This window comes from Typopeltis vanoorti, chromosome 21, assembly GCF_054136105.1.
Source record: "Typopeltis vanoorti isolate ZY-2024b chromosome 21, IOZ_Tvanoo_1.0, whole genome shotgun sequence".
Lineage (NCBI taxonomy): Eukaryota > Metazoa > Arthropoda > Arachnida > Uropygi > Thelyphonidae > Typopeltis > Typopeltis vanoorti.
Window position 1 is genome coordinate 37,225,425 of NC_143569.1, and position 12,903 is coordinate 37,238,327.

The window sequence follows — 12,903 nt, forward strand, 5'->3', positions numbered from 1 at the left end:
ATAACTAAGTATAATATATCAAATATCTATATGAAAATGGAAAATACTTACTTTCTGAAGAATTTCCTCTTAAGTCATCTAAACCAACTTGAACACTATTTGAAAAAATAAAATAAAATATTAATTCATAATCAAAGAAATTACCTTGAGGGGGAATAACAACTCACAAATGAGAACTCTTTTACCCATAATAAACAAGTCTAAATTCTGATCTGTCAAAAGCAAAACACAAACTACAGAAATCACATTAATAGTAAATAATGCTTCTTCCATGAAACATTGGAGGCTAATGAAAGTTTCAAAGTTTTTAAAAATAAAAGAATAATATATGGTATGTAAAACTTACCAAACATGGTATTCAGTAGCCGGCTTAAGTGCTGATAAGTTACACTGCAACTCGCTGCCACTAAAAGAGGAGGGAGGAAATACACTCAATAAGATTTTTTTTTTTTTTGAGTAACTCTATACTTAAGAGACTTTAATTTACAGTATTAGTACCACTGACAGAAAGTTGAGAAAGAAGAAATTATGAATATGCAATTTCTGAGTAAGTTTTTAGCAGTTCTACAGAAAGCAAAGACCACATATTCAGATAAATATTAACTTTAATAAAAATAAATATAATCCTACAAGTTTTAAGTCAGATTCACATTGTCAAGGGTATTAGCAAAAGTTATATTTAAAAAAAAAAAAAAGAAAAGAAACAATTACACATATTAGATGTTATCAGAACTTTACAATTGGTACATAAGTAACCATAATAATAAAAAAAAACTCAGACTAATTACTCTATATGTGTTAGAACAATGCTAATTGTTGTGTCACATTCTGTAGCATCATGCATATCATATCCTAGATCTGCAGAAGTTAGGTTTTAATGAAAGTAGACCAAATTTTGGGTAGTTAAGTCTTGAATTTTGTTACATTGTGTGGGGATCCTTAGCATTTGTGAGGCCTCCTTGAACTTTCTTGTAAAAAAATTATGATCAATATAAGTCATTTTTGTTTGTTGCCAAACTATTTGATGGCCTGTGGTAGTTGCCACACCCGAATTATGCAGTCTTCTTTTTTTGGCATCTCTTAAAGTGTTCAGACATGTGGATCTCCTCCTGACTTTCTTGTCTGGCCTATATACAAATGCCACAAGAGCAATGGATTTCAAACACCTGGTTTTATTCATAGGATGAAGGTTTTGGAGGACGTAAGAACCTAGAGATTTTGTGCAATGATAAAAAAGCGACTTTAATGTTGTTCTAACATAGCAATGTCACTACTTTGTAACATTCTTCATGTAAAGTAGTATGACTATATTCTTAAAATCCTGTTTACATAAATGAGTTGTCAGAGGTGTATTAAAAATTTTGTGGACTGCCTTGGATTTATAACCATTGAGTGAGGTAGCACAGTTCTTCATTCCTGTTAACTGATGTACTGGATATATTGTGTGCGCTATCTCAATGTTTCAACCATGCCTATCTTTTGTAGTGGATGATGGTGTGAAGCAGTATGCAAAAATTTTCCAGTTGCTGTAGATTTTGTTTTCTGTATACTGAAAAGGATTTTTTCTTCTTCATTTATTTTGATAAGAATATCAAAGAACAGTAATTTTTTTGTGATCTTCCAAGTTCAAGTGCGAGTTTTATATTGGGATGCAATCTGTTCATATAATCTTTAAAATGAATTAAATCATCCATTGTTCCTGATCAAACAATGAAAATATCACCATTTAACGTAATGAAGTTTTTAGTTTCTTGTGATAACTTTTAATACCACTGTTTTGAAATTTTTCATAAAGAAGCTGGCCAAGGCTAGAGATGGGAAAGGAACCCATGGCAAGTCCTTTTTGTTATATGAAATATGAAAAGTGTTTTCTATAGTGACTGACTGAGCTATGGAGGCTCTCTAATAATAAGTTTAGTTTAATCCTTTATCCAAGTGTGAGCAAACAAAGTTTGCGCCTGAAAGTATCTTCAGGACTGGGGTAAGGAGAGTGCAACATCAGGCAACTCGTTGCAAAGGTGGAGAAAGCTCTCATTACTCTTATCTCAGTATCTCCCATAATGCAAAGCACATCTCCTTGCGGATATGTGTAATGCTATGCATTAAGGCAAGGGCCACTACCCATACCGGTTTTGGGAGCCAGGTCCAGTAGTGGAGATACAAAGACAGAAGCAATGAGAGGTCATCCTAACCTATAGGAGTTGCCAAAGGGTGTGCAACCTTATTATTAAATTACTCCGGATTCAGAGAAAGATGTTGAGAGTTTATTTTTCACTTGGTTAGACTATAATAAGTTTAGTTTAATCCTTTATCCAAGTGTGAGCAAACAAAGTTTGCACCTGAAAGTATCTTCAGGACTGGGGTAAGGAAGTGCAACACCAGGCAACTCGTTGCAAAGGGCTCTCTCTCTTAAGACATCTTAGAGAGTTTAAATGTAGTCAGTCTTATCACCAGTGTACCTAGGGATGACACACACAGCAGTGTCTGGTGAGAAGAGGTTTTACAAGCAGATCTGCTGTGTGTGTGTGTGTGTCATCCCTAGGTACACTGGTGATAAGACTGACTACATTTAAACTCTCTAAGATGTCTTAAGAGAGAGCCTCCATAACTCAGTCAGTATAGACAAAGCTCTTTGGATGGAAAGACCTGGTTTTGATCCCTGTCCAAGATGTGAGAACCTTTATCTGGTCTCTCTTTCGACTAAAGGTGAGTCAGCCGGTCTCATATGGAGAGTTTTTTCACCCAGAAATTCTGGTTTTTCGTCCCCCAGAACAGGCAAACTGGCCCCATGAACACATGCATCTACAGACATGGGACACACCAGGAGGCATAGGGCCAACCACCTTATTCTCAAGATGGTTGCAGTTGTGAAGTCCACAGCTAAGAACCTTAATGGTTTGTGAAAACTTAAGACAAGACAAGATGTTTTAAGACTTTATATTTAAATTTTTTACCTTTTCAATAAAATATAAGCTATTCTTCACGTATGATTCTGTCTTTCCTATGTATGGAGATATGAGGTTTGAAAGATACTTTGCCAAGTATGAGGTTAGGGAAACTGTCCCATAAATAAGCATCCTGTAGTATAGTACAGTGATGAAGTTTATATAACTAACTTCCTGTCAAATTTTTTCCTCCAAATCAGTCTCTTATTTGATGACTATACTAAATATCATTAGATATTATATATATCTGCTGCCTAAAGCACTAATAACTTCATCAATCTTTGTATCTTGCTCTTTTATCTGCCCTCCTAACATCCTATTTTGCTAACCTTTCCTCTCCCATTCGGTTTATGTGACCAATACCACCTTTAGATTAACTCTGCTTATTTAAGGTGGTATTATTAGTAATAATCTTCTTTCCTAATTTTATGTTCAATTTTTTAATATGATTTTGCCATTGATGCAGATCACCTAATTTTTCTTATAACTCTAGTATTTATGGTTTCTAGACCAGCTATTTTATTTCTTAACTCTCAGATCATAAATTAAAATTGAACACGATCATAAATTAAAATTGAACACTATCTTGTATGCTGCTAGTTCAGTATTTTGGCTTCCTACTTTCATCAGTTTGCTTATTCTGTTATGTATTTCCATAATTTAAATTTGTCATCTACACTTAAAATTCTGTCTAAATAGCTTGAAATATTTTATTTCTTCTCTACTGAGAATGCAGTTGGTACTGGAGGACTGTAATACTGTAAGTAGAGGAAGAAAGGACTTAATGATAGTTAACAGAGAATTGAAGTTCAGGAGGACTGTTCAGAGACAGAATTAGGAATCCAACTGTATAAGGCATTACGTACACCACATCTGCACATAATTAGGCACCTGGATTTCAGAGGTGGGGGGGGGGGTGATACATACATGTGCATGTCTATCTCGTAATTAATAAGATTCACAAAGGCAAAAAAAAAAAAATAATAATAATCAATTGTATTTCTACTATTTTAACTAAGCCATTGCAGTTTTATCTCTTGATTATAATATGGCCTATAGAATTTCTTCTGAAAATGCATAAAAGATTTTTATAATGGTTATTGAACATCATGCTCATATATTTCAGCTATGGATAAACAAAGAAGAGCATTTCCTTGGCTCCCATCCTGATACAAGAAATGTGGATAATATTTCATGCCAACCATTACCAGATGATGAAATTTTAATACTGTCAAAGAGCTTAAATTTTGCATTAGCTTCAAAAACTATTCTTATTATAGGTTTCATGTTTGATATTGACTAAGGTATTTGTAATGTCCTGTTATCCTCTTGCAAGTAAAATTCATTTTCAAGCTGCATTTATTTTATAAAAATCTTTAAATTAATCTATTTATTTAAATTTATTGCACTAATTTAAGTAGGAAGTGAAATCTCTGATCTCATAACAACCCAGTTATAATGAGCTGATAAAGAAGGATGTGCTATAGTTATCCAATATAAAAGAAATTATTTCAGGAAGCATAATATTTTACTGTATAATCATTCTGTGCATCAGTGCATCTCCAGAGACTACACATAATCACAGATAAATAAATTAAAAAACCTCTACACAAAATGCAATTTTGGGAAAAAAATACAATTAACAAGATTTCAGTTCATCATGAGAGCTCCTAGAAAAAGGAAAATGTTCTTTTGAGAACAATTGTAAATTCTATGGACTTCCAAAACATTTGAAAACGTTCTCTCCTCTTTTACTGGAAATTCTTCAATGTATATTACAAACTTGGATTTCAAAAACAAAATTTCTGGAATTATATTGCTACATTGCTACCAAAATACCTTTAATAATTTTTAATGTGGTTTGACTCTAGAAACATCCCCTCACATATACAGATGATGTTACTGCATAATGATTTTCCTCCAGATATAAACACAGAATATTTTTTTCATTCCAAAATGAAAACCACACTAACAAATTGAAGAAACTCCAATGGATTAATCTATCTCTCCCATCTTAGTCAATAACTCCATGGAACATTTAAACGGTATATACTTATTACCGCCCACCACCAAAAAAAAAAAAAAAAACATCTGTACAACTTCAATATGGCAACAACATTTTCAGTCTGGAAAATATGTTTTTCTTCATAAAATTAATTAAATCTACTCTTGAAACAGAAGATATTAAGCACTCTATTTCTGGATATTATCATCCAAAAGGTAACCTAATGTAGGTTTTGGTTTTATACAGACAGAAAGAAAACAGTTATAAGGAGCAATACTAGTACTATTTGTAGAAAGTTTTTTTCCCCACTTGATACAAATTATATTATACTTAACATGGTATTATATTCTTGTTTTAATTCTTTATCTTTTTTACACTTAAAGTGTAAGCAAATGTAAATATTTCTGCATTATGAAATACTAAGGCATCCCATTCATGAAGATACTTTGCCAAAATTTTGTTTGCTTATATTTCAGTAAAGGATATTATATATATATATATATATATATATATATAATCTTATTCAATTCTTCTTGAAAAACAAAGCTGTCTTTTGTTAGAGCTACTTTCATCTCCAATGGCTACAATTTTAACATCATCTCCAAAGAAGTTACTAGGGTCTCCATTTCATATGTCAAAGTTTTGTTCAAGTAAACTGCTAGATTTCTATGCCAGAATAATCTTCAAGTCTACTTCCATCCAGTGTGCAATTAAATTCATTGGTGTGGTATCCTCTCCTGAGGATGAATATTGATCCTTTTTTCCCATCTAGACTAGAATGTCTACAGAATTTCCTGCTCATGCAGCCTCTCAGACAAGTTAGTCTGCATAAATGTCAGAAAAACAATGCTTACATTCACTTTCATAACTCTACTAAGTTAGATCTTGCCAATCACACCATATGTAAGAAACAGAATTCCGTTGAATAAGAACTTAGTTTTACACAAAAGTGAATGACTATAGAAAGTTCAAAGTAACTGCACCACAAAGAAATCACTGGTTGTTGGTGTAGTATTAAATGCAGACAGTAAAAACAAGAGGCCAAAACAAATCTCAGTATTTACCTGTTCAGTGTAAATCTGTCAGTAAGAAAAGATACTTCATTTTGATTTTTAATTTTCAATATTCATCAAATCAATGTGATCCTACCTGTATACCACTTTGAAATTGCCATCTTTCCCTTTATCAGAGAGAAGAACACTATACACAAGTTCAGATTGCTGAAGATCAATATCTCCAATCTTTTTCTCTGTACTATCTGTAGAGATTTCAGGAGATGCCCAGCGGATAAAGGCACTTCTAGAGGAGACCTCTGTGACCTATTAAAAATAAAAATATTAAGTTAGCATTTAGAAGAAATTAATAAAGTGAAAATATTTTTTGATTCAAAGTAGAGGAACAATATAACAGAAATTCCAACCAACTACAATTAGAATCTGGTATCTTTCTTTGAATAGAAACAGCTATTCCAATAAAAAATATATCTATCTATCTTATAATATAAAATTATAAGCTTTTTTTGTAACGTTTTGTGTCAAGTTATTTGAAACATTTTGAAACTCAAGGGCTACCCTGAGTGTTGAGTCTTCAAAATTTGAGTCATCAGAATTCAAGGAGAACCGGCCGACCAGTCCGGAACTCGGGGGGGGGGGGGCATATCATCAGCCATTGTCAATCCACTGCTACATTGCTGCTACCAGCATACCTTTAATCATTCTTCGTGTGGTTTGACTTTCTAGAAATATCCCTCTCACATATACAGTGATGTCTGTTTTTATGGATCTCCTTAGGGTAACAATATCTCCACACACACACACACACACACACACACGTGCCTGTGGTAGCTCAGTGGAAGTGGCACTTCCATCTTCTGCACTAGACCAGTAAAAGATAGACTTAAGTTAAAGTCTAGTCACTGAACTGGAAGAACTTTTTTAAGCCTTTCTTTGACCAGTTCCCGAGTCAATTGATCTTTTGTACTGGTAATAGGGTTTCTTCTCCCAGAAACTCAAGAAAATTGACTGCTGAACCTATGCTATTTCAGACAAGAACATGTCCTGTTAGGGGGTTAGGTACCAAGAGATGGCAGCACCTTGTTTGCCACTCCCTTCATTGGGTGCTGCTTATAATTAGTAGTGATAGTCTTGGGCCAGCTATCTCTGATTGGCTACTGGCAGAGATTGAACTGCTCACTCAGTCTAAAAAAGCTAGATAGGATTAAAAAAAATGAGTTACTCTCTATCTTTATTCCCTTATAGAGAGCCTACTCTCTATAAGGGAATAAAAGGAGTTAGCAGATTTTTTTTTTTTTTTTTGCCCATACTGAAGTTAACATTACAAGAGTAGATTAAATGTGCACGTCATTGATTGACAAATGGTGGATACAATAGCAGAATAAATCAGGAAATCACACAATGTGTATGCCATGCAAGAAACCCTGACATGCAACAATTTATACAGCCCATTGCACACTGACATATTGACAACTCACCCACAACCAAGCATAGGATTGAATATGGAAATCATATATAAAACATGGTGCTTTCTATATGATTCTTAATTAAATATAAAATCACTACCCTATAAGTGAGAAAAGCTTAGGTTGTGGTAGCTGTTCATCATTAGTGGGTCTAACAGGCACTAAGTGCCCACAACCTTCAATCATCTTTGGATTTTATAACCATTCTAGGGTAAAGTGGATAATCCCTATGCCAAAAGTATCCTCTTTGTGTAAATCGTATGTATTCTCCTGGTTGATTTGTCTGACTGCATGATGAAAATCTGTACAAGACTGACTTAACTCACCTTTAGCTGAAAAGCTTCAAAGGTTCTTTGTACCCTGGACATGATTCAAACCCAGGTCTTTATATTTGAAGGGTTCCAAGAATCTCCATAACAAAAGAAATTTTAGAACTCAAAGAGAAATGTATAATGTGTAACACATTGTGCATCATGAATATACTCACAAAGATGCTACAGGAAATAAGGAATATCAAGATTTTACAATGTTTGCAAGAGGTAATTCACAAAAAATAGTCCAAAAGTTATAGCCCAGCATAAGATTAGATGTTGAACAGTGCAACTTCTCATCATTTTCTCTGCTTACACTGAGTTAGCTTGACTATTCCACCATGGTACTACCCTCTTATTTGTTCTATCTTACCCCATGTGATTTTTACCTCTTTCTACATTTTAAAGTTGTAGTTGTAGGTGATTTTCATCATCCAGTATGAGACCATCACTATTTATTATAGGCCATAAATGGCTTGGTGAAAAAAAAAAAAGAAGAAGAAAAAAAAAAAAAGACTGTCTCATCTCCAGAGTGGGATTCCCATATTATCCAATCCTTAGCCTACCCATAGTATTAATGAAAACCATGGCTTTAAAACTTTTCACAGGTGAACTGTCATAAAAATAAAAAGAAGTTAGTTTCCAAGATGAAGGTTTATTCAACAGTCCAGAAGGTCTTCTGCTATCTGAGGGTGTTCTGAAAAGTTCTCAGCCTAACAGTGAAAAAAATATTATCATAAATTTATAATTTCAAAAAAAAAAATTTTTTTCAGCATAATCTCCCTTACGACTAATACATTTATTCCAGTGCCATTATCCTGTCCCTGTAGTGGTTCTCAGTAAGATCTGAAAAATAACCCCTCTACAGCTGCAATTACCTCTTGATTCGAAGAAAAACACTGACCAACAAGGAAGAGTTTTAGTTTTGAGAAGAGTGGATGTTCCAACAATTCATAGTGCAGATCCCTTAATTTTTCCATTGCCAAAACACCTTTGTGGGCAGGTGCATTGTCCAGATGAAAGATGATTTTTTCTTCTGCAAACTGGGTCTTTTCTCACAAATTTTTTTCATCTAGTATGGTTAAAAGATCAGAATAATATTCTCCAGTTATTGTTTACCCTTTTCAAGATAATTAATAAACAAACTGCCTTTATCATCCCAAAACACCGATGCCATGACCTTTCCTGCTGATGTAACCAACTTTGTCTTCTTTGGCACTGAACAACTGGTTTCTGTCCACTGTTTTGACTGCTGTTTGGATTCTGGTGTGTTCATTGGTGTGTAATAGTGAATCCAAGTCTCATCCATAGTAATAAATCAATGCACAAAATCAGTTTTATTCTTGTTAGAATGCTCCAAGCACTGTTCAGAGATTTTCATGCAAGTGCATTTTTGATGTGTTGTCAAAAAGCATGGCACCCATCTTGCACAAAGCTTTTCCATATGCAATTCTTCATGCAAAATATATCCTACACGTTCTTCTGAAATGCCTGCAGTCTCAGCAATTTCATGCATTTTAACTCGCCAGTCATCCAATACCATATCGTGCACTTGATCAATGACTTCTGGTGTTGTTACACTTTTTACGTCCTTCACGTGGATCATCTTCAAGGCTGGTACGCAGCGGCATTGTTATAGCTTTTGCTGTCCCTTCTCAATACACACCAAAAATACCAAAAAAAAAAAAAAAAGAAGAAGTCAAAACAACGTATAGGGTAAGGGTTCAAAGTGCCACCTGGGGTAAAAGACTTCAATGTGCAAGACTTCAGTAACATACAGTTTAACTCAGCTTTTCAAGTCCTCATAATTTTGGAGATGCAAGTATTTAAGAACACATCCTGATTTGGAGAGAATCACAAGGAGGAGTAAAAAAATAGGCTTCACTGCGAATAAACATTTTTTCATATATATATCAATCCCATACATAAAAGGTAGAAGAACCTACAGCACATCAGTACTGTGTATTGGGTGCAGGTGAGGGTAATTGGAAAAGAAATCTTTTGACATTTTTCTTGAAGAGCTAGAACTATAGGTGAGGAACACTTCATGATGAAGGCTATTATTCCAGAGGACAGAATTAGATGTCATAAAAGAAGAGAAACAAGGTCTGTGTTTTCAGATGGACAGAAAAGAAAAGTTGAGCAACTGCTACTAATGATATGACAGAACTAACAGATAGCAGAGGAATGGATGTCAGTTTGGTGCAATATGCATGGAAGTACCTGCAGAAAATATAGAATTGAATTATCTATCAACTAAATCACTCCCTTGACAGCATCAAGAATTTTTAGGGAGATTTTAGATGCAACACTCCAAACACGTGAACAGTATTCTAAAGATTGGTGGATTTGGGATTTGTACAGAGTCAATAGCTGGATGGGTTAAAGCAGTATTTCAAGCACTTCCCAGTGTTTTAAAGACTGAGGAAGCTAACCGTTTAAGTCTAGAGAAGATAGATGTAAAATTCAATCCAAGGATAGGATAAAGTTTTTTTTACCAAAGAAGGGCCTTCTATCAAACAGCAATTGGATGGTGTTAATGGAAAAGCTTCTCCTTCATAGTCCACCATGAAGGAACGGGCTGCTAAACAGTTTCACCTAGGAAGAGAGAGCATCGAAGATAAAGTTGAAGCACTGCTGAGAAAAGCCAAGGTCACTCACAGTCCACCAAGAAGTTCATGCCAACAATCTTTTGGGATTGCCAGGGAATTCTCTTGATCGACTTCAAGGAAAGGAATATCACCATGAATGCAGAATATTATGCTTCACTCCTACACAAAATGTGTGCAGGAGTGAAGAGAAGATGGATGCTGAGTCATGGTGTTTGCCTGCTTCATGACAAAGCTCCAGTCTGTATGCTATTGTTGCGGAGGCTGCAGTGAAGAACTGTGGCTTCCAGGAGATTGAACACCCCACTCTACAGCCCAGATCTAGCACCCATGACTACTACCTCTTCTCAAAACTGAAGAAAGACCTTCGAGGAAGAAAATTTGCAGATGACGAGGTGAAAGATGCAGTTTTAAACCATTTTGTTGACAAACGTACAGACTATTTTTTCAAGGGCATAGAAACATTAATTCAAAGATGTGAGAAAAATGTGTTGAAGTAAAGGGAGATTATGTTGAAAATTGACAGTTGTTTTCTTTCTATCACCTCAAAAAGTTAGGCCAGAAACTTATTGAACCATCCTCGTATGTCTTGTACAAGAGAAAGAGGACATAGTGATAGAACTGAGGCACTGACATTGGTGGAGAAGCTCAAAGAGAGAGAGAGCCATCCACCATAACACAGTGAAATAGAGAAAACTGGCTACCCAATTTCAGAGGGATGGAGGATGGGTTGCAGAATGGCAATTTAATGAGCAAGCCTCGATGCTAACGCTAACATGATCAAATGCTCTGGAAACATCAAGAGAGACAGCATATTTCTCCAAACCTTTCTAGCATGTATTCAATGATGAGTGATGTAGACTAGGAGACATATTGGTTGTCATTAATTAATGGATGAGCCCTCTCAGTAGTGAGAAGTTGACTGTTGATGACTCCCCATTATTTTGGAAGTGAGGGTGACCAGTTGAATTTTGAAGGCACATTTTATCTCCCTTTTTTTGGAATAGGATGTATATATGTCTTCTTCTGTGCATTAAGTTCCAGCTGAGTATAAAAGACCAGAGACAGTATGCAAAGAACCAGAAGGCATAACTTCCATTTGGACAGGAAGAATTTTCTACTAATCCTTACAAAGTCAGATTCAGATTTGCTAATGACGGATATTCAGCATTTACTGTATACTTCAGTGTATGTTGAGTATGAAGCTGGAGTTCTTGTCGCAAGTTACCTGTGGGAGTATGCTGATCGCCCCCCCCCCCCACCACCACCACCTGCTTTGGTACACCTTTTGTTAAACCATGGCTTAAAGAGTGGATGGAAATTTTGGATGGAATGAAGGCCTTCGTATAATAAGGATAAATTTCTGATAATAAGACCTGCCAAATATCCATTAAACAGTTTTTCTCAATACATGTATTCTTTAACAAGAGGAATGAAAATATCCCTGTATATTGATAAATATCTCCTTCCCAACAGACACCATACTGCAATGCAAGAAAAACGAGTAGCTTTAATGTACTACTAAATAAATAGTCACACAATTAGAGAATATCAATTTCTTGATATGTATCCTCAAGGGGTGTTCAAGCTACTATAACAGTACTACATTAAGTAGACATTATTAATCTCCTATCTGCAATTTTCTTCCAAATTAATCTATTACTTGTCAGCATCCCCAATATTGTCATATCTAACATTTCATGCTTCTGACTGAATCAATCCATCAGACTTTTGTCTTCCTCTGGGTCTCTTTTCTGCCATCTTGGCATAAAATACATGTTTTGCTAACCTTTCCTCAACCATTCTGTTTATGTGGCCATACCACCTTAGATTAGCTCTGCTTACACATTCTTGAATGCCAACAGTGTCAAGTTTCTTTCTAATATCGTTTTTAATATGATTCTATCATCAATGCCATTTGTTCACTTCCCTAATTCTTCTCACAGCCCTCAATATCTGTGATCTTTGATAAAGTGCTTTATTTCTAGCTCTCAGATCCATAAATTAATTGAACACTGTCTTGTATAATGCTAATTTGGTATTTTGGCTAAATTTCTCTCACATTCTATATAAATTTATTCAGCTAGCTATCCACCATATAAGCTTTACTTATTCTGTTATCTATTCCTATATTTAACTTGCCATCTACCACTAAAAAGTGTGCCTAAGTAGCTGAAATATTTTATATGATATGTACCCTCAATCAATGTTCAATGTCTCTGTCTATTTTCATAGTTTTGGTCTTTTTGCTGATTTTCATGCCAAAAATTGTTACAGCTGTTACTCAATTTTGTTAGAGAATCCTGGAGACTTGCACTAGATGTGTTTAGAAGTACATCATTCTGCATAAAGCAAAGAACTGAGTTTGACATCTCAAATTCTAATATCAGGCCTAATGCCACTTTCTTTCATAATGTGATCCATATAGATAATGAATAAGAGTTTAATTAAAGTATATATGTACTATATGTAGCAACCATCAGTGTAAATTGGAAACATTTGGAATGAAAATAACCTGACTCCCTCCCACAGACACTACATTATCATTAAGACA

General features: G+C 34.8%; 1 protein-coding gene across 2 annotated transcripts in view; it reads right to left on the reverse strand.

Moving 5' to 3' along the window:
• Positions 1-12,903, reverse strand: part of LOC150094746 (fibronectin type-III domain-containing protein 3A-like) — a 379,873-nt gene that overhangs the window by 131,594 nt on the left and 235,376 nt on the right. For both annotated transcript variants that reach the window (XM_090411064.1, XM_090411062.1), the window contains exons 7-9: positions 6,100-6,269; positions 347-406; positions 52-95 (exon numbers count right to left, since the gene is read on the reverse strand). In XM_090411064.1, the coding sequence (XP_090267190.1) occupies positions 52-95; positions 347-406; positions 6,100-6,269 (274 nt within the window). The remainder of the gene's footprint in view (positions 1-51; positions 96-346; positions 407-6,099; positions 6,270-12,903) is intronic.